Below are 22,695 nucleotides of genomic sequence, written 5' to 3' on the forward strand. Positions count from 1 at the left end.
AGACTTTTCTGCATAGGCCTAATTTGTACAGTAAGTTAATACAAGATAAATTAAGAAAAAAATAAAAATTAAATAAAATATTATTTTTTAATAATATTATTATTTTAAAATTTTAAATTTTAAATTATTTATTATATTTTATATAAAAATTTAAAAAAAAATTATAATTATTAGATAAATTAAAATCAAATTTAATTAAGTAGGTAATTAATCCAACCTTCCGCTCCAAGAAGTTGTCCAGATGTCTCTCTTTTTCAAATTCTTATTATTAATTCTCATAATTAGATGGTCCAGGTGCTCCAACCCCAATTAGGGGTCTCCAGCTGTCTCATTATCTCATTTTTCATTTTCCTTATGATTATTCTCTGAATCATCAATTATCTTCCCCACTTGCTTATTACCACTTTCATCCCCATAAATAAAATCCTGCAAACACAAAACAACACAGTTAGATCCGAACTCACAAATTTTTAAATAAAAAACATAATTACCAAAAAAAAATATAAGAAATCTATCTCCAAGAAATCAAAAATTGAACAGATAAATATTCGGACAGACACGATTAAAAACGTCAAAATATGAAATGGCAAGAAAAAAAATATATATATATATTCTCTAAAATCCAGATGCGACGAGAACGCAATGCAATGAATCCGTATCCGTCGGTTCATAGTTCTCTAAATTTGAGAGAATTTTAATTTCGATTTTAAGCATTTTATTTTGTCGAAACGATTGATTTGCATTCACTAATATATTAATTATTTATATATCTATACAGATGAGATAGGTGTATGTGTCATACTCCCTATATCGAGTTTCGGCCGCTGGATTACACAAAAAAATTATAAATCCATGTCCCTTCTGAATCGCCGGCTTCTCCGAGCAGATCAGATCGCGAGCCGTTCGCCGTTAACTGATATATCCGAGAATTTGAAATCCAACGACTCCGACGCCTCCGTCGCCGTCGGGAATACTCAAACAGAGAGTTTACCGGACAGCGTACACTAATCACTCCTCGGCTTTTGACATGACGGAAAGCCGGCTCGGCCTTGGCCGGAAGTCGGCGCGCCTACGCTGCTGGTGCGAAGAGGGACGAATCAATGCCGATAAGGCTCGCTTCATCAGATCACCTTCAACTCCGCCGATCCTCACTAGTGAGTTCGTCATAGCCGATCGCCGCGCGTTCAGCCTGTTCGGCGAGTACGTCGCCGCCGACTGCGAGCCGTATCCCTTGTGTAAGCTGCACCTGAACGAACCCGGGTGGGTTGTCGGCGAGCACATACAGGTCCGCTTCTGACCCTGCCGCTTCACGATCTGGTTGCTGCCGCCACCGCTACCGCTCGGCGAGACGGAAATGGAACGGCTAGGGGAGATAGAGCGGTCCAAGGAGAATCGTACGGAGGGGACAGGTGGAGAGGTTCCGCACATGTTGACGCGGGTCGGGGAAGTGGAGCGGGTGAAGAAGGTGGTGGATCTGGAGGAGAAATTCGAGCTGGAGGAAGAGGCGAAGTACGAGGAAGAAGAATAGTGTGACCGAGAGTGAGAACCACGGAGTCCTCCGGAAGGTGAGAGGTATCGAGCACCTGGTCCTGTTGATGATCTTCTAGAAGATGCCGCCATTTTTGTTGCAGTGCGTACGTGTTTAGCTGTGTAATTTGGCAAACCCGGCTTAAATCGAGCTATGTATTTATAGGGTTTTGAAGTTGGGGAGTGTTGGAAAACAATCGAATTTTTCCGATATTGTCATTCAGGATATTTAATTCGTGTTTTTTGCGATGATATCCCTCTAAATTTGTAATATTCTTGTATTTGTATTTTATGGTTATGCCTCCTTAATTCCTTAATTCCTTTGTAATTCCTTATTCTGCATGGTACTTTCTTTTGCTCCCTCTATTTACCAGAATTAAAAATTATGCCTCTCTTTGTATGATTATAAAATCTAGGGAATTTTTAACTTTTTAGCAACACATTTGTCTTTAAAAAAAGGACAATGACACTTTTACTATCTTATTATTATCTATTTACTACTCAAATTTATGTGATTTTATTTTATTTTCTTCAACTCTCCCGTTGCTCTTTTGTGAGGGAGAGGAGGCTCCACTTGATTCACGATAGAGTGGAAAGGAGAGGTGTGAAAATGTTAGTATATAAGATTGTAGTTATGAATTTTAAAATGAAAACAAAACTGACATATACATTTGAGTCTCATAGGGGTGGAGGGACTAATAGGTATATTCTTAAAGCTAAGATATTTGAATATTTGATAGTCAAACATAAAACTTATGACATAAGACAGAGAAGAAGCGCAGAAGACAAAACAAAAGGAAAAAAAAATAAAGCAATAGAAGGTTGGATAGTAAAAAAGTAGTAATGGAGTAGTAAGGGTATCATTACTATTTAAAAAATCTCTTCCGTCAAAAATATCAAATGTCAAGATTTATTTACCGAAAAAAGTATACTTCAAATAATCTTAAATAATTTTAAAAATTAAATAAATTATGAAATTCACTTATTACTAGTATCTTTAAAAAAGGGTTCCCTAATTTATAATAGATTATTTAAACAATTTTTGTTTGAAATGTAAATCAATGTGCCAAAAAATAAAATAAATCAATTTAAGTTTTGTTACATTGTATCTAGACCAATGGGATTTCGAACAAAATCACCCCAAAATATAAAGAGTAATTCTACTCATTGGCCAATTTAGTCTCCAACACTACACACCAATTGAGCTGGCAAATTCAGTTTCTTGAAAATGGTCTAACCCCTCTCTTCTCTTCTCCCTTCCTGACGAATCCCTCTCCCCCTTCCAAAACTGAATCGTTTTTTCCCATCGACACCCCTCAAAAAACCAGGTAGGAGACTGAAAAATCTCCCACAAAATCCCTCCCTCCATCCCTCTGCCGATTGTGACGACCCTCTCGACACTGCTTAAGACATATATCAAGAGATCTGAAAAACACTCCCTCACTAACCCAGCCAAATTGCCTTCTCCCGTCAAGCGTAGAAATGTTTTTTTTTTTGTTTTTCACTTGGTAATAGTCGATTGTTGATTGATGCAAACATTCGGTTCAGATATTGTTGAGTAGACGGAGTCCAAGGATTATAATAAGCTGCCTAAAAGATGATGCATTTCTCTTTCGGTCTTGCTTTTGAATTTATGGTAACCTGTAAACTGGAAAACTGGCTCGGACCAGACCAGTTGTGCCGGTTTTGGACCGGTCTAGTCCGAAACTGGTTTCATAAAATGGAAAACCGGTTGGAACCAGTCCAGTTTCGATTCCGGTCATTTTTAGACTGAACCGGCCCGGACAGGACCGGTACTATTTAATATATTTTTATTTATTTATTTAACGTTATATATTATATATTTTATATTATATATAATTTTTATATATAATATATAATAATATAAATTATAATTATATATAAGATAATGTTATTATAATTTATAAAATAAAAATTTAATCTTAAACATGAAAATTTAATTGATCATATGCTTTAAATATATAATATTATAAATATTTTTATTTATTAATAACATTTTATCATAATTTCATAAGAAGTAAGAACCAGAAAAGAAAGAAAATCACTCAAATATTATTATTAAATTTTAATAGCCTAATACACTTAAAACTCTTTATATTTTTTCTGATAAGTACATAAGACATTAGTAGATAAATATAAATTATATATATTAGCATATAATTTATATAAAGCTATACTAAAGCTATACTAATAGCATAATTTTTTTACATAGTAGAAGTTTTTGATATAGCAATTTTTTTTTTTTTCATAAACAGATTTTTTATGATAAATATGTATTTTATTAAAACTGAAAAATCGGACCGAACCGGATCGGAAACCGGTAAAACCGGAGTACTGGTTTAGGAGAATAATCAGTGCGTAATCGGTTTTGAAAAATATAAAACCGATGCCTACCGGTTCGGTCCTAAATTTTATCCAAAATCAGATTGAATCGGACCGGTTATACCCTTAATTCAAATGGAAGATATGGGAAAGAAGGTGGAAAAATTGGAGAGTAGTCTTCTAAACTAATCGTTTTAAAAAAAATAATAAAAAGAAAAAGTTAGCTCAATTTTTTTTTTTTTTTGAAAGAAAAAAGCTAGCTCAATTAGTGTGTGATGCTGGAGACTTGGCCAAAGAATAGAGTTATTCAAATACAAAGTATCTACATAATGCAAGAGCGTGATCTGAAAATAAGGAAGGAAAAACAAAAATCAAAACAGTCACGTCAGTTTATATCATGTCGATAGACAAGTGAAAACAAATTAAAAATGCCAAAGAATAGGGACATGATTGCAAAAATATCAAAATTATTCGGTGTTGTTGCAGGGTCACAACCGCTTAGGAAGTTTTAACTAAACCAGAGGAGCGGTTGGGTTAGTTAATGAGCAAGAGGAGTTAGTTTTGGGTTCGATTCTGATCCAACGTTATCGCGGGGACGGGGACACTGACAGCGACCAATTTTCAACCTTTTTTTTCCATCTAATCCATTGTTTCACAGTTTCTTGGAAGACTTCCACGTATGCTATACTCTGTCGTGACAGAGGCTGTTTAGGTTCCACGTATCAGTGTGCCACTCACGGCAAATTCAGAGTTTGCGTGACCACAACGAATAGTTAGTTTTTTTATTTTTTATTTTTTCAATCGAATAGTTAGTTAAATAGACTCTTCGTTTTACCTTTCTCACCCAATTCATTTTAAAACATTGCTATTCATAAATTCCATACACTATATATTATATATTTTTTATTTTTTTTATTTTTTTTAATTTTTTTTAGATTTATTATTTTTAAATTAATTTAATTTTTCTAATTATTATTCATATACTAAACATTTGACAAAATAAAAAAATAAAAAAATTTAAAAAAATAGATGGTGTGTGGTGTATGGGCTTATGTTTAGAATTTTTCTTCATTTTAATATGTTAGATCGATCGTAATTCATGATTCTATCAATTTATATAAATTAATATCATTTACTTGATTTTATTGACTGCTAAATCAGAAAAATAAAACATTTTTCAATAAAAATATTAGTTTAATTTAAAGTATGTGTACGAGGAAAATAATAACATCAAGTAATCAACCTTAAGTTGATAACGCAACGAGTGTACATTTCCTAAAAAGTGCATAAAGAGTGTTATGTATTACCAGGGATGTATCTCTAGTAGGTTGATTGTGTCTAGAGTGGAAAATTTCCTTTTCTCTAACCCAACTTATAGAACATTTAATGTGAATTACTTTGTTATATGCATTTAATGTTGGATATATGCTAGATTTTGACAATGTTCATATCAAGTAGATAATTACAACATGTTGCAGACCATTTCACATTTATTATACTTGTCACATCATATCTAATCATATCTCTCATACAACCTCAATCTTCATTCTTATTAATCTTTATTCTTCTGGTAGAGCCATCACTAATCATGGAAATCGTCTCATCATTCTCGCTTGGTGGCCTCCCTCACCCCTTGCCTTCATCTCGCCTCAACCTCTCTATCCACCCTTTTATTGGGAAACATGATAGGGTGACGATCAACTGGCGCTTCATCACCTCCGTGGTGTAATTTTTCCTCCCAACAATGGAAGTCATTTTCACATGTAACTTGATATTAAATGGTTAAAGTTATTATCCATTTAATATATGTTGGTATTAGGCCCGTGCAAAATATCCGTTGGGCTGCACAACCCGACTGGGTTGAACCGGCTAAAGTCGGGTAGAGGAAATGTCGATTTTGACAAACCTCAAATCTGACCAATATCGGACAACACCGACTTAAAGTTCATTATAGTGATTCAGTGAAATATAATTCTACACTATCATTCTTTTTCTCTGAGTCGAATAAGAAGTTATAGGGCTTTCAACAAAATCAGATCGCGTTGAGTAGTTTGGGGAAGCGGCAGAAACTTAACCAAGGCAGCAGAGGTCACCGTGGGGAAGACGAGGCACGTGACTACCGTTCCAGGCGGTCAAATCGGTGACAAAAATCCATGGTTGACTTGGGTGGCGCGATGAAATTGCCGTCAATCTCCATGGCCAAGTAACAAAGGGAGAGAGAGAGAGAGAGAGTGATGAGAGCGAGAGAACAGAGAGAGACATCGGAAAAGAGTTAGCATGGCGTCGAGGAGAAGAACCTCACCTTGAGATGCGGCGGTTAGGGGTTGATGACATAGAGGGGCTGGCGACATCGATGGGCTTCACCAACCTGTCACAAGGCTGAAATTGGAACGAGGAGATGAGGAGACCACTGCAAAGCTTCTCTTTCCATTTTTTTTTTCCTTGGGTCTTTTCTAAACATCTGAGATGTGTGCTTTTTCTCTGGATCATGCAGTGATGGTGAAACAAATGAAGAGCTCTTGTAATGGTTTTTGTTTGAAAATGGCTTCTGCAAACGAGGAGACTCTGCAAAGCTTTTGTTGTTTTTTGACAAAGGTCGGGTCATACGATTCGACCCGATTTTGTTTTATTTGTGTCGGGTTGATTCTATCTGGCTCCTTGGGCGAGGGTATTCAGGTCGGGTCAGTCTCAAACCCGCTTTGTGCTGATCGGGTTGCAAGCCTAGTTGGTATGATCTTAGAAAATATGTAAGAAATTTGTTCGCATGGTTTGAAATGTCAATTGCTTTGATCTTCTCCCATGTAAGTTAGTCAATAACAAAAGGAGAGATTTTGTCCAAAGAACCTATAGCTAATATAAGCATTGAAGTCTTCCCCGCGCTAAACATTATTCATGCATGGGACATTTTCAGAAATCATTTTTATGCTTTTAATCAAATTTCATCTTGTGTCAAAATCTAAACGCTCGACTCTCAAATCATTAATTATAAACTCATGATCTCAACTCAAAACTTTTTTATACGTGAAATCCACAACCTTTTTCAACTTAATACCTTTTTATATGTAGGCCCTACAACATTTTTCAACTTTTTATAAATACATCTAAATTCATCTTAACATTTAAACATATTTAAACTCATTTTAAGTAAATCTTACAAAACTCACTTCACAATCTCAACTCACTACTATTTATAAAGAATAAACTCATCGTAACTCAGCTTGACATCCAAACGAGGCCTAAATGTATATGCAGTACTAAAATTTCTTTCGCCTTGCCGTCTTACTGGATCAAATGCACCTCCTATCGACTTTCATGATCATATATTATTAATAGGGCGGTGCTACTCCCACTGTTAGGAGCTTCCGTTGTTTAATACATTTAAATGTTTTTTTTATAAAAAATTTATAATATTATTAAAAAATACTTACTTAATCAGTAAATAAAAAATAATAATAATAATAATAATAAAATAAAATAAAAATACAGCGGTAGACTCTAGCGGTAGAACCAACGGTAAATATAGCATTTTCTTTATTAATATTCTGTGATCCCAAATCATGAGGAATGGCATCGATCTCTTATCTATATCATTATATATCTTGGCTTTTACAAGACAAGATCACACCTCTTCGAACCTTTAGAGATTGTGCATGCCTTGGATTTTGTATGGGATCGGCGCCAATTATTTATCAAGAGAATTAATGTTGTAAGGAGGTTTGATGATAATTATTTGGGGATCAGAGGTGGCAGCCACCACCTAAACTCATCATGCATCCGGCCAAGATTCTACAATATTAATTTTTCCCACTAATCTGCTTTTGATTTTGTAAAATACTACAAAACAAAAATGACAAAGTACGTACATAGCATATAGTAATTGGTTATCTGCCTTTACGTACGTGAGCCATGTGGGTGGCAGCTCACAAGGTGGCGTGTCAATGCATCAACAAAACAAAACCCAATGTCTGAAAACATTTTAGGTTCATGGTGTTTTCAGCTAATGTGCTGTACAATAATAGTCAATAAAATACACATAAGGAAACGTGTTAGGCACACTTTTAATATTGCTGGCAAAAAAATAATAATTATTAAGCAAATGATCCTTATAAAAAATAATTAGTTATAATGTGTTTCTGAAAATCATTTCACCATCATGTATCCTTTGTATTAATTAATGAGTAATGATATATATATATATATATATAATTATGTAAAATTTAAATCATAAAAAATATGTAAATTTGAAATTAAGAAGATTTTACGATTTTTAAAATGAGTCCTAAAATAATAATATAAATATTTATTTGCTGTTTATTTCCATTTTATAGCCGATGTAATGATTGATATATATGGTGTTGGCTGTAGGTGTGGAGGAATATATAGGTTCGTAAGCTACCAATCATCGTCCTCTCGATCTCATGATCATTGAGTTAAATTAAAGCAATTGTTCAGTTAGCTGGAATGAGCCTAATACGAAAGTTGCAACAACGACGGGTCGTATGTTGCTACCGGCCGGATCGACCCCATATGCATGAAAATCTATACCCACAACTTGAAAGACAATCATGCATCAGTCTGAACTTTCCATCACATGCAAGTGAAACGTCATTTTCTTAAAGCTAGCTTAGATTGAAATGGATTGATAATTTTTGTTTTCACGTCGGATTCATCATGTAGTCATGTTAAGTACTTGAGTTTGCGTACGTGACGTTATAATCTATTTAGTTAAATAAGTAATTAAGATCCCTAAATCTTAATCCACTAATCTCATGTTAAGTTTGTGTCGGGTTTGCGAATGTAACAAAAATTGCTAGTTTTGAATCTCGAGTGTTGGGTTTAAGAGTAATACTATATACAATCATAAAGTGCACAAATGCTATGTAATTATTTTAAAAAAGAGCGAGATTTACTATTAAAAAATTAATTCTTTTCATTTAGGTCTCATATTTACTCAATTTTTTTTTAAAAAATTACACAGTATTTATACATTCAACGACTATAAATATTATTTCTTTATGTTTAATTGTGTCAATTGTGTTCATATTGTATATAATTTAACCATAACCCAATTTATTTAACTAAATTGGTCAGACTCTTCCATCATAATCAGTTAATTTCGAATCAAATTATAGATTGTATTAAAAAAAATAATTAGAAATGCTATACAGTATTACGTGTCTGTATTACGAGATTACTCCAGTTAAAAACTGATTTGATATTTTACTTATCGGTCCCCACAAATATCCCTTTTTAAGATTTTTGGATAACTTCTAAAACGATAGTTTACTTGTATATACAGTGACACATCCGAAGAAGGCTTTAAGGATATATATTAATATCATTAAATTAAGATAATTGAAGTAGTTTCAAACTTTTACTCAGAAACAATATTGGAATGGTCAGAAATACAGAGAAGTTGTCTTGCCAATATCACTCGATCGTTAAACTAAGAGGAATGATAGTTAAAATTATGAGTGCAAAAGTGCGATACAATCACTTTAAAAAAAAATGAATAAATACAAAATTCATATAAAAAAATTACTTTTTTAATAATAAACTCTACTCTTTTCAAAATGACTGCATAGCACTTGCGCATTCTATAACTGTATATATAATTATCATATTCAGCTAATGAGATTAGCCAAATACAATCATTTTATTAGCCAACTGTATGTAGCATTACATATCTACTGGTCATGTTTTATTTTTTAATTAACAATCATATTTTTTTAATTTAATTATCATAATCTTATAAAGCGCACTTTTCTGTTCATTCTAAGTAAATGATTTTTGTAGAATCTAATGGTAATAACTAAAATTCTATCAAGCTATCGTTTTTACCAACTTAGTACTCAAGCCACTAAAATTAGTCCATGTTCATGACTTAGATGAGTTAATGAACTGGTTTCATTTTAGTTCCAGCCTATGCAATACCAAAATCTCCTACACTATCCCCCATAAAGAACTTTGCCAACAAGGTGTGGGTAGATGTTGTGCAATTTCCATAAAGACTCCCATGAACTGTTTTCCACTAGTCCTCCAACCATTTAATCAAAACTTCAGTAGATGCATAGTTCCCAACTCTTCTTAAGAATAGTCTCGTGTTCAGGTTGAATACTACCCTTATGATCCAATGGTGCTAATGTAGGCAAAGAAGGCACACTAGGACACATGAATTTGGTAGCAACCAGTAATTATTTGCGACTGGCTTTTTTTGACCACATGAATTTGATAGCAACCAGTAATTATTTGCAACCAAATTGGATTCACAGCAAAAAATTTCCCAAAACCACTATTTGTTGTAGTGAGCTGATTTGTTCTCCCAATTTTTTCTTTGAACAGGACAATTGAAAATTTTGGTGGATTTTAGAATTAGAAGATAAATTTAATCTATATGCCACTGTTCCAATTCTTGCAACAATTTGGAAATGACCATGGTACCTTGGGGATAATTTCAACCTATGCCTCATTACCACTGTATTTTATCTGTAAGGCTGAAACCTCAAGAATACTCAATCACCCACTTCAAAAGATCATTCAGCCCCCTTTCTGTCAGCAAACAGTTTTATCCTATGTTGGGCCTTCTGCAAATTTTCTTGTAAAATAGACAAGAGTTGCTCTCGAGACTTCAAGTGTTGATTCACTGCTACATTAGTTGCAGTTCCATGAATGTATGTAAGCAATTTGGGAGGGGAATAGCCACAAAGAGCTTCAAATGGAGAGACCACAATAGAAGAATCATCAATGGTGTTATAACACCATTTCACCATAGTAATCCAGTTGCTCCACTCCTTTAGTTGTTTGCCAATATAACATCCGGTTGTTAATACCGTTGCTCGCATCATGACAAGAGATTTTGCAAGTGATAAATGCAAGGAAACCAAACAACGTGGGAAAGAAAAGGGAAAGGTAAAATTCATGTGAAAGAAATTACAACGGAGATATAGAAGAAAGTTGGTTTTGGTAGGATGAAACAATCATAAAAAAAAAAAAAATGACCTTGCTACAGTGCAAGCTAAATTTGTTGATTCTGTCTATTTTACTGCAGCTAAAAAATTAGATGATGTTAATCCAATGAAGTCCAATTTTAAGCCAAATTAGTTATTTTATCGGCTCCACTCACATTACCCTCAATACCTAAAATAAGTATGGTTGTTTGGTAAGTTTACCAAAAAATATTATTTACCGTCATTTATTATCTCTTAATTATCAACAAATCAATGATACACATATATTATACAAGTAAAAATGGTAGAAAATCTCATATCGATACATACACATATATGGGTGCGGCTTGGGTCCTGTTATTTTTATAGTAGAAAATCTCCTGTTAAGTAAATGACGTCGTGTGGAGTTATGCTGGCCAAACTAATGTCGTGTATATATTTCCTTATTTTTTCTATGTGTTGGCCGCTATGACTGAATATCTATCTCATTTCTTTGCTATATGCTAGCTACCAAAACTCAATTGTAACATTGGCAAGAACTAACTGCAAAATCGTGGATTGGCAAATATGAAACTACATTATTTATGTTAAGGAGAGTGCAGTTGTTGGTGAAGACAACATGTTTGATACTTCCAATAAAGGACATCAATAGGCAATCCTAGTTGTAAAATCAAAAGAGACAACAATAACAATCAGAACAAAAGGAAGTAGTGCAACTATAGGTTCCCAATAAGATGGAAGAATTTAAGAAAATTCTTTATGAAATAGTATTTTCATGATGAAATAGTTTGTTGTTGTTGTCAATCAAGTTGAAATTGTAGGACAAGTGTTTGTAAAAAAGTACTCTTAGAATGTGAAGTGGGGTATCCTATTCTAGTTTGTAATATAATGTTGATAGATGATATGTTACTCTCAAATGTGTAATTAATAGTTATATTTATCAAGTTTGACTTTCAAGAATTCAGTTCATAAACAATACATAAGTAAAACTTGTGCATCAATGCACCAATACTCGATATTTTCTCTAATATAAAAAAAAATTGGCCTCAAAATTGCTCCATTGTATCCTTGGACAAAGCATAACTAAATGTTGTCTAACTGCACATACTTGAGTTGTAGCCGTATTTCTAGAAAGAAATGATATGGTGAAACATAACTTAATCTTGGAAGTAGTCCCAGATACTCGTGTCTTAAATATTTGTACTTACGTGAAGACATGGTTTACTTTTAGTATCTTGTAATATTCCAAATTAAATTTCAGAAAATTGTAATTATTCAACGAAGATGAAGATAATATTGTTAGCTTGGTTAACATAAAAAATTACTCAATAATAACAAAATAAAATAAACTTTGGTTTTCTGAAGAGTACCTGATATAGTGATGAATGGTAAATATTGTAAGAGTCATTAGCATTTGCAGAACCAGGTATATAAAAATCCTATTTCATTTACTCATTATCAGCAACAATATAAATCTCATTTACTCGTTAAATCACCTTAAATGAAAATAGAAAAAGAAAAGTGCAAGGATCAATACCTCATATGGATGACATGGAAACAATGGATTGGAACTATCAACTCCACTAACTTACCAAATTTCATGTTTGACAATCACTAAATTAAGATTAATTTATATTATAATGGACATATATAAATTTTAAAGTAGAGTATCAAGATTTGTACTTGTAAATCTTTATTTTCTTATTGATATTGGTCGTTGCTACTTCTTTTCTTTCTTTTAGCATAAAGAGTACATTGATTTTCTTGTGAGCGACAGTGGCCACTAAATTTTTTTCTTCTTTTTAACCATCTCAATGCAACTTTTGTATCGACATCTTTCTTTAAAACCCTACTTTTTCTTAAGACCCTTAACACTTATGGTTGTAATGTTCTCTAATGAATGTTGTTGAGAATCTTCAATTTGGCAAATATCAGATATATTTTTTTCCTGAATATATCTTCAATCTTTCTGCTCAACTCATTATAATTTCCCAATGTTAACATGTATGCTTCTTCACATTCAACCGCCCAACTAATAAGCTTGCATACAAGGAGCGCAAAGACTTATATCGAGTTGTGACTTTCAAATTAGTGTCTGTTATGATATCATGTCCATTGAAGTCTTGCACACTCCCATTTTTTGCTTCTTTTGTCCATCTCTTAAGGATGTATTTTTCTGGAAGTACTTTAATTCACCAAGCCATCTACCTTTCTTTTATTATACCACTCTTTTCGAATACTAAATCCATAGTTCCTTCCATACTCATTATAGAAGTCGTATGCCTCTTGTTCAGAATCAAACTCAAGTCCAAGGTTTGGTGTATGATCTATAACCAAAGTTTGATCATTATTCTTGATTATCTCTTCCATGTATATTATGGTCTCTAAAAAATTACAATAAGCACCTAAACTTTTAGATTCATATCAAGTCCTTGAAGGTGACAAGTACTTGTCAAAAAGAAAATTTAAAAACGACTGAAAACAACAAAAACTCAGTCTACATGTTAGAATGACATATTGGCAAACACAAGCTACAAAAATATAGCGACAAGAAAACCAAACAATGGCTTAGTCGTAGAGATTGGAAGACCAAATTGGATTTAAGGAAATGATATGCAGAGTAAAAATGGAAGAATCCTTAGGAGATCAACTCAAATATAAGGAAAACAAATAAATGGAAAAGACTTTGAATTGAGAGAGATGAGTAGATTTACATTTACCAATAAAAGAGTGAAAAGTGCATAACAAAGGATATTTACATTTACCAATATTCCAAGTTTTTGTTGCTCATTCTTCTCTGTGCTTCTCCATGCAAGCAAGTAGTTTACTAGAAAGGAAAAATGATTTTTATGAGTACACTTCAAACCAAAGTGTTGCAACTGAGTTCCGCCAGTGTAAAAGAAAAATAGTAAATATATATATATATATAAGTTTAGTGGCCAATGTACCCAAACCTTTCGCATTCTTGCGCCAAAAAAGAAGATATATACATGACATTGATTTGGCAACCTCTACACGACCTTGGTTTACTTAACATGAGATTTCCTGTTATTTTTGTAACAGGACCCAAGCCACACCCCACATATATATACAAAATCTTGATAAATACTTACACATATATACACGTAAACACATTTCATAGTATAATTAGGTCCCAAAACCATGTTACCTTGTTTGGTAGGCCCTATCCCACCCCCTACCCCCTGCATGGGAGGGGGGAGGCTTTGGCCCTTGGAATTCGGCTGCAGGGGCGATCTCCCACAATTTGGGGTTTAAAAATTGGAACTTTGAAATTAAACTGAAACCTAAAAATAGATTGGGGTTTTAGCTTTGAAACCCCACATTAAAATCTCTAATAAAATTAGGTTAGGGGTCTCAATATAAGCCCCCAATCTAATTTAGGTTTTCAATTAGAAACACTAACATAAATTAGGATTTTGGTTTAAAACCCTAATGAATTCCAATCAATTATTTAAATCATTCAATATACATATTACACACAATTCAATTCTCCACAGTAAACAAAACACAATCTCATCCTCTAAATCTAATGAATGATCCCATCCTCTATAGTCTAATTTATTGTAAAAAAAAAAAAAATCGAGATTGGGATTTTAGAATACTTACAGAGATGGAGAGAGAGGAGGTTCGGTGCTCGGTTACGATGTGAGCTGCGAATGGAGTGAGACTGGGATTTTAGAATACTTATAGAGATGGAGAGAGAGGAGGTTCGGTGCTCGGTTACGACGTGAGCTACGAATGGAGTCGATGAGAGAGAGAGAGAGAGAGAGAGAGAGAGAGAGAGAGAGAGAGAGAGAGAGAGAGAGAGAGAGAGAGAGGCTGAGACTTGAAAGTAGAGTGAGAGACAGAGATAAAGGAGTTTGAGAGAGTGAGAGAGGCAGAGGGTGGTTCAAGCAAAGTTTTGAATACTGTACCGGAGGCCGTAACGGTCAAGGCACTAGAACGAAATATTTCGGTACCGGTACTGTTTTGTGTACTGTTTCAGAATAGTCAATATATAAATAAATTATATTTCAAAATAATAGTCCATATATGAATAAATTATATATAAATACATATATATATAAATTATAAATAGCCTAATCTAAATTGAGGGTCAAAAAATGATCTTGCAACTTGAAGAAATGAAAAAAAAAAGAAAAAGTAAAGGTCGAAATATCGATTAGTACGGGCCGTAATATAGGCCGGTATGGACTAAAATGGCCGAAATTCAGATCAGTATGAAACAATGGTCTTCTTTGTACCAGCTAAGCCATGGAAACGAAATATTTTGGCCGTATCAACTGGTACGGTACGAAATTTAAAATAATTGGTTCAAGACAAAGGGACATTATCCCTTAATAAAACCATGCCGTATTGGGGATACCCAAAAAGATGTCGTTTTGTTATATATATATATATATATATATATATATATATATATATATGTATATATAAAGTGGATGATGGAGTTTAGACAGAGTGGACTGTCTTATAATGTGTATATATAATGTGGACTGTCTTAGACGGTAGTAGTCTAAGATAGAGTTTAGTCTCTCAGACAGTTAGTCTAGAGATCTGTCTCTCAGACGGTTAGTCTGGAGGCTTTGGATAAGACCCTGTCAGTCACAAAGAAATTTGTGGACTGAAGAGCGAGAAAATGTTAGATTTTAACTTGTATTTTGCAAGTTAAAAGTTGTAACTGTCCAATTTCATGAATGAATGGAATTTCACTTTCAAAAAAAAAAAAAAAAAGTGGATGGATGGAGGATTATGAGGGCAAGCCTGGGCCCAGACCATCCACTTCCCTGTTGAGCTCCTAGATGCGGGTGGATGCCCACATCTGATGGATGGGCCCCCGCCTCACCCAAATAGGGGCTCGACTGTGGAGGGAGGGCAGACGGGGGGCGGGGCCCCACCACCCACCCTTACTATTTAGAAGTATTTAAGGGTTTGTTTGGAAAAAGTCCCAAAATTCTCATATTATCTCAAACAAAAATACTTTCAAACTAATCATTATAACTTTTTCAAACTTTCAAATAAAAAATAAAAAACAATTCAGTCTTTTCAAATCTATAAACAAAAATTATATTCTAACAATATTTTAACTTTATAATATTTTTATTCAATTGTTTCACTCATTTTAACTATAAGCTCACACATTATATTTTTTTAATTTTTTTCTTATATTAAATATATGGTATGAATAATAAATAGAAGAATTCAATTAATTTGAAAAGAATAAACTCAAAAAAATTTTAAAAAATAAAATAATAAAAAAATATGTAATATGTGGTGTTTGAATTTATGTGTAGCAAAACTTTTTTAAAAATAATGCAAGGCCATGTCAGTGCAAATTCATAGATTTGGGGTAGCGTAGAATCACACTAATATACTAGGAATCAATTTTTTGTTATAAACTTATTTGTATGACCATTTAGTCATTAATTAAGACCAATCTTTAGCCATTAATTAAAATCATTAAGCCATTTATTAAGACTTAAGCTATACACATTTCTTTGTACTCCTATATAGATGGATATCATTCATTTGTATATGATCAAGTTTTTACATTGAATAACAACTTTTTCTCTTGCAATATCATTTCTCCTTTAGTTTCATAACACGTTATCAGCACGAAATTTTGCTGATTCTGAAGCTAGTGGTCTTCTATTTCAAGTAAGTTTTTCAATATATTATTTGCAATCCCCAAAGTGAATATTAAATATTATATTCCTTATTATTACTTGATAAAATTATACGTTTATTCACATAGTTTATATCTCAGTTATATCTATAGTGAATTAAAATTTTCATAATTTACATTTCAGACGTTATATCTGTGATCAATTTTTATTCACGTAGTTTATATACAAGTTCTATTTTTTTTTTTATACTTGTTATGAATTATTGATGATAAGATTCATCTTCGAATAGAAATGGAGCATCCCTGAAGGATCACCCTAAACCAATAATTTTATTGAGTATCTCATAATAAAAGATCTATTGATTCTATGAGATAATTTAAAGGAGTGACACGTGTACCAAAAGATCGGGATCCTCCCAAAAGCTCGTTATGATTAATGTACCTGAAATTGCATAATTGAAATTGTGTAGAGAAAAGTCACTAAAGAATATCTGTTTAAAATGAATGCCTCAAATGTGTTTCTGAAGTAGCAATATCGAGTGCGAAAGTTTACAAGATATTCTAAATTTATATCTTGTCTTCTAGTAGCTGAGCAAAATAATGAGTTTTTGTTAAGAAATCATTAGTCACGTCCTACTAGTTCCACATCATTCTCTGAAGTGAATGATATTGATTTATATCATTCTTAGAAGAGAATGATGCATTTTTTCAAAGAAACCAAGAGCTTGGACGTGGTAATGAATATCTTTATAGTACTTCTATGATTTCAGGCTAGAAGCTCGTATTGGAAAAACTACCAGCTTTCTCTTTGAGATGATATTATACAACTATTAAATCAAATATTATGATGCATAAAAAGTGATATGATTCAAAATATTTATGTTTTTCATGATTAACTTGATCATCCAAAATCAATTACGATAAGTAGAATAATTTTCATATGGACGTCTATAAAAGAACTAGAAGATTCTTTTATTATAAAGTCTTCTCACCATGAGTGGAAAGAAAAATTGCTTGAGCAAATAAAATAAAATAATTCAACGTTATCTTGATTATCATAGGTGAACTGAAAGTTCAGATGATAATTAATTTATGGATTCAATAAGATAAAAAGGTCTCATATTCTAGCTGCTAAAATCTCAACGAGGATTGAAGTCCTTGTAGGACAATTAAGAAATTTAGTAGTATAATGAATATAGGACATGTCTAAAAGCGTTTGAGACATATTGATATAAAAAATAAAGCATCCCAAGAGAGAAAAGCACAAAGAAAATAAATTTGTGCTCCAGAAGAGGTTGTACCTACAAAACAAGCAATAAGATCCATCCAAACTTTCTGAACAAAATTCTCTCATAATAAAAACTCTTGAAGAGTATAATTCTCCTGAAGAGTACCTCTTGAAGAGGTTTTTCATGAAATGTCTTTCCTTGAAGAGGGACAGGTACCTGAAAATAACGAGATCTCGATATATTTCATGATTATTAGAGAAATTCTGGATATAATTAAAACCATTGTCGACAACGTATTTTCATATAAGATGGCACTTGACATTACCAGAAGTAATGAAAAAAGTGAGCCAAGAATCGTTGAAGAATACCGACATAAAAATATTGGTCAAAAGAGAAAGAAACAATTCCTACAGAATTGATATAATTAGTAAAACGTAATACATATGGACTTGTAGTCCAAACACCTAAAATGTGATGCTTGTTGAAAATCAGTAGGTATTTGTATAAAGGAAAGGAAAATGTGATAAATAAGTCACGAGTCGGTTTCTCGCAGAAATAATATTAATATGCTTTTATTATTAAAAATGAAATTATATTGAGGTTTTTACTAGCTTGATAGTTACCGAAAGTTTGGGTATGCATGATTAACTGCATATTTATATGGATTACTAGATATGAAATGCATAAAGCATATAGTCCTGAAGTACTTATTCTATCAAGTTTCAAAAATACTTATATGATCTAAAACAATCCAAACGCAGGTGGAATAAGCTATTTTCCATATATTTTCAGTATCTAGATTAGCTTTATTGTAGTTTATATAGATGATTTAAATGTCATTGAGACTCCAGAATAGCTCATGAAAACTGCACATATTTGAAATATAAATCAGAAACCCTTTCGGCTTCGAGGGGAAAATGAATAAAATTATTACTTCTGAAATACCATCTCTTAAATGAAATTAGTATTTCAGATTCATATTACGGTTTTGTAATAAATCTGCATTATTAAAGGAGAAATAAAATGGAGCATACAGAACATCTACTAGAAGATAGAAACACAATATAAATATTTGTAAAATATTATTTTATTATTTCGAAACAAAATTACAGAAATTTAAAGCTTTTCGTCTCATTCTTTAAACGATTTTGTTCCTCAAAAATTTGCATGGCATCCCTGTCTAAAGGAGTAGGCAATCGAAAAGAAGAGTCAAGTAAGGATTTTAAATTCCTATTCTCTTACTTTATTGCTCATATCTTCATGTTAGACTCCAGAAGAAGTCGCTGAAGGATAGAAATTTTCTCGTTGAGTTTGTCAACCTCACAAGTTTTGGATTGTAGTTGCTGAGAAAATGTGACAATGGTTGATAAGTATCGGGCACCAAGACTCACAAGCTCGTAAATAGCATCATCATCTGACTTATTAGTCAAATCATTATTGTATTGCATTATAGCATCTATGGTAGAAGTAGAAACAACTGGTGAACGAGATGTAGAATACCTCATATATTGGTCACAAGAAGATTGCTAGGCCATTACAGAGTAAGAATGCAGAAAGAAATTGTAGAGTAAGAATGCAGACTAATTATAGAAAAGTGAAGAAAATGTGATGTGAATAAAGATGAGCTGAATATTTTTTTTATAGAGAAAATTATATATATTGATAGAGGATACGCTAAACACAAATATCCTACAGTTATTTACTAGGCCATGAAATTAAAAGTAGCTTACCCCTACTTTATTTGAAGTTGGACTTTTTCATATATCCACGGCGAGATTAAATGCAACTTGTTCTTATTCTCTAAGTATTTAGACTTCTTCAAATATCCGTTGCTGCTGATCCTGAAGATCACGGGCATGTTGTTTTAGCACCTTATTCTCCTCCTTCAATTTCTTGTTCTTATGACTCTTCGCAAAGAGCTTCTAACGCAATTAAGATATTTGATTATTGAATTGGTTGACCTTATTCACTTTAGCTAATAACCTCCGAGACATAATTGTAACAGAGGCAAAATATTGAGTACTAAGAAATCTTGATTCTGAAACGACATTAGAATAACTCATTCCAGAAAAATGAATCTCTGCTCCTATCATAAGAGCAACATCCTCAGGTGAGTAAAATGAAGGACAAAACATTTCTATTGCTTCACAGCGTCTTTCATGAAATATCTCTCTACAAGAGACAAGAGATATAACATCATAGCCCTGCGGCGCTTGACAGCTATAGAAAAGCTCTAAAATCTTGCGGTGCTTGTCTGGTCTAAAAATGTGGCCACCGCTTTTGTTGAATATGGAGGTTAGCGACTTAATTTTGATGACTTCTGCACTAACTATGTTATTTACAAGAACTCCAGAAAAGCATAACTCCAGAAGAGTAGTGAATTTAATGTTAAAACGATCTTGAATCAATATGGTGAATTTATTTACCAAAACATTACCAACTGCATCATTTAAAGAGTTGGTACACAATATTGAGATGCATCAACGCAAGGACCTTTTACTATAAAGTCTTGAAACACTTTTATATGGACAAAGCTCATTCCCTGAGTACTCCAATGGTTGTTCGATCATTTGATGAGCAGAAAGATCAATTTCGTCCTTGTGAAGACGATGAAGAAATTCTTGGTCCCGAAGTACCTTATCTTAGTGCAATTGAAGTTCCGATGTATCTTGCAAATTACACTCGGTCTGATATTGCATTTTCATTTAATTTACTTGCAAGATATAGTTCCGCACCAATTCGAAGACATTGAAATGGTATTAAACATGTCATTTGTTACCTCCGAGGTACGATTGATATGTGATTATTTTATTAACATTGATCAAGTCCACAATTAGTTGGATATGCAGATGCAGGTTATCTTTCAGATCCACACAGAAAGATCATCGCAATTCATGAGGAGAAATGTGAAATTAATGTCAAGTAGATTCACGGTCAAGTGATAATCTGTCAGATTTATTCACTAAAGCATTACCAACTGCAACATTTAAGAAGATTATGCAGAACATTGGAATGCGGAGACTTGAAGACCTATTATCATACACTTTTCAGGGAGAATAATGTCTTGAAGACTTGTGTTGATTGTACTCTTTTTCATTTGCTAAGATTTTATCTTACTAAATTTTCATTTGTAAGGTTTTAATGAGACAATCTTAAAGCACTTGACATATACATAAATATTGTACTCTTTTTCCTTTACCATTGATTTTTTCTCACTGGGTTTTTCCTTGGCAAAATTTTAACGAGACATATTCTTTATGTATGGTCATCTAAAGGGGGAGTGTTATAAACTTATATGTATGACTATTTAACTATCAATTAAGACTAATCTTTAACCATTAATTAAGACCTATCTTTAACATCAATTAAGACTTAAGTTATAATTACTCTTTTGTACTCTTATATATATGGGTATCATTCACTTGTATATGATCAAGTTTTTGCATTGAATAACAATTATTTCTCTTGCAATATTCTTTTTTTCTTACAATATCATTTATCTTTTAGTTTCATAATATTTTTTAATTATTAAATAAAAAATTATTAAAATAAAATAAAAAATTGAAGTGGCATATCGAGAGAGCATAATATGTTTTTCCTTTGACCAATTAGGGCTGAGCAGAAATCCGAAAATCCGACTCCGACTCCGACTCCGCTCCGGCTCCGCTCCGACTCCGCTCCGACTCCGACAAGTCGGAGTCGGAGTCGGAGTTTTTTTCCCCTGGAAGTCGGAGTCGGAGGTAGAGGTGTCCCGACTCCGATCCGATCCGACTCCGACTCCGACTTACAATCCGACTCCGACTCCGACTTCCAATCCGACTCCGATTCCGACTTCTACTCCGACTCCGATATTGTGCATATTTTATAAAAATATTTGTTATCAATATATTAACATCTAATAAATAATAATCTATAAACATTATAATGAATAATATAAGTTAATATAGTTACTATAAGTTAATTTACATTACTAATTTACTATAAGTTAGTAAGTTACTATAAGTTAATATAGTTATTAGTTACACTATAAGTTACTAATTACTATACCTTATATAGTTAATTTACATTACTAATTTACTATAAGTTACTATAAGTTAATATAGTTATTATATAAGTTACCATACCTTATATAGTTAATTTACATTACTAATTTACTATAAGTTACTATATAAGTTACTATACCTTATATAGTTAATTTACATTACTAATTTACTATAAGTTACTATATAAGTTACTATAGCTTATTTTATATTTTACATTACTAGTTTACTATAAGTCAATATATAATATATAGTTATATATATACTATATATATTAAGGGCTTGTATAGTATATAGTTACTATACTATCTATAGTAATTAACTATACTTATATAATATATATAGTTATACTTATATAATATAATATATATATAGTTATATATTAACTTACTAATTAACTATACTTATATAATATATATAGTTATACTTATATAATATAATATATATAGTTATATATTAGCTTAGTAATTAACTATACTTATATAATATATTGGAGGAGTACTTATATACTATAATATATATAGTTATATATTAACTTACTAATTAACTATATTTATATAAGATATTGGAGGAGTACTTATATAATATAATATATATAGTTATATATTAACTTACTAATTAACTATATTTATATAATATATATAGTTATACTTATATACTATAATATATATAGTTATATATTAACTTACTAATTAACTATACTTATATAATATATATAGTTATACTTATATACTATAATATATATAGTTATATATTAACTTACTAATTAACTATATTTATATAATATATAATAGTATACTATTAGTTAATATATATTAAATTAATATCACAATATAATTACATAATTATTAAATATATTCCCTTGGATATAACAACAATAAAAAAAATTTGTCAAATTTCTAATATATAACTCTCTAAGTTAGTAATAATTAATAAAGTAATAATTAACTAGTGATTTTTTT

General features: G+C 32.0%; 1 protein-coding gene across 1 annotated transcript; it reads right to left on the minus strand.

Annotated features, from left to right (window-relative positions):
- Positions 1 to 718: 718 nt before the first annotated feature.
- Positions 719 to 1,755, minus strand: LOC122306636. The gene has a single exon (XM_043119076.1). It carries the CDS (start codon positions 1,618 to 1,620, stop codon positions 1,009 to 1,011), a length of 612 nt encoding a protein of 203 aa, XP_042975010.1. The 5' UTR covers positions 1,621 to 1,755; the 3' UTR covers positions 719 to 1,008.
- Between the last annotated feature and the right edge of the window lie 20,940 nt (positions 1,756 to 22,695).

The sequence above is a fragment of the Carya illinoinensis genome, chromosome 4, assembly GCF_018687715.1.
Source record: "Carya illinoinensis cultivar Pawnee chromosome 4, C.illinoinensisPawnee_v1, whole genome shotgun sequence".
Lineage (NCBI taxonomy): Eukaryota > Viridiplantae > Streptophyta > Magnoliopsida > Fagales > Juglandaceae > Carya > Carya illinoinensis.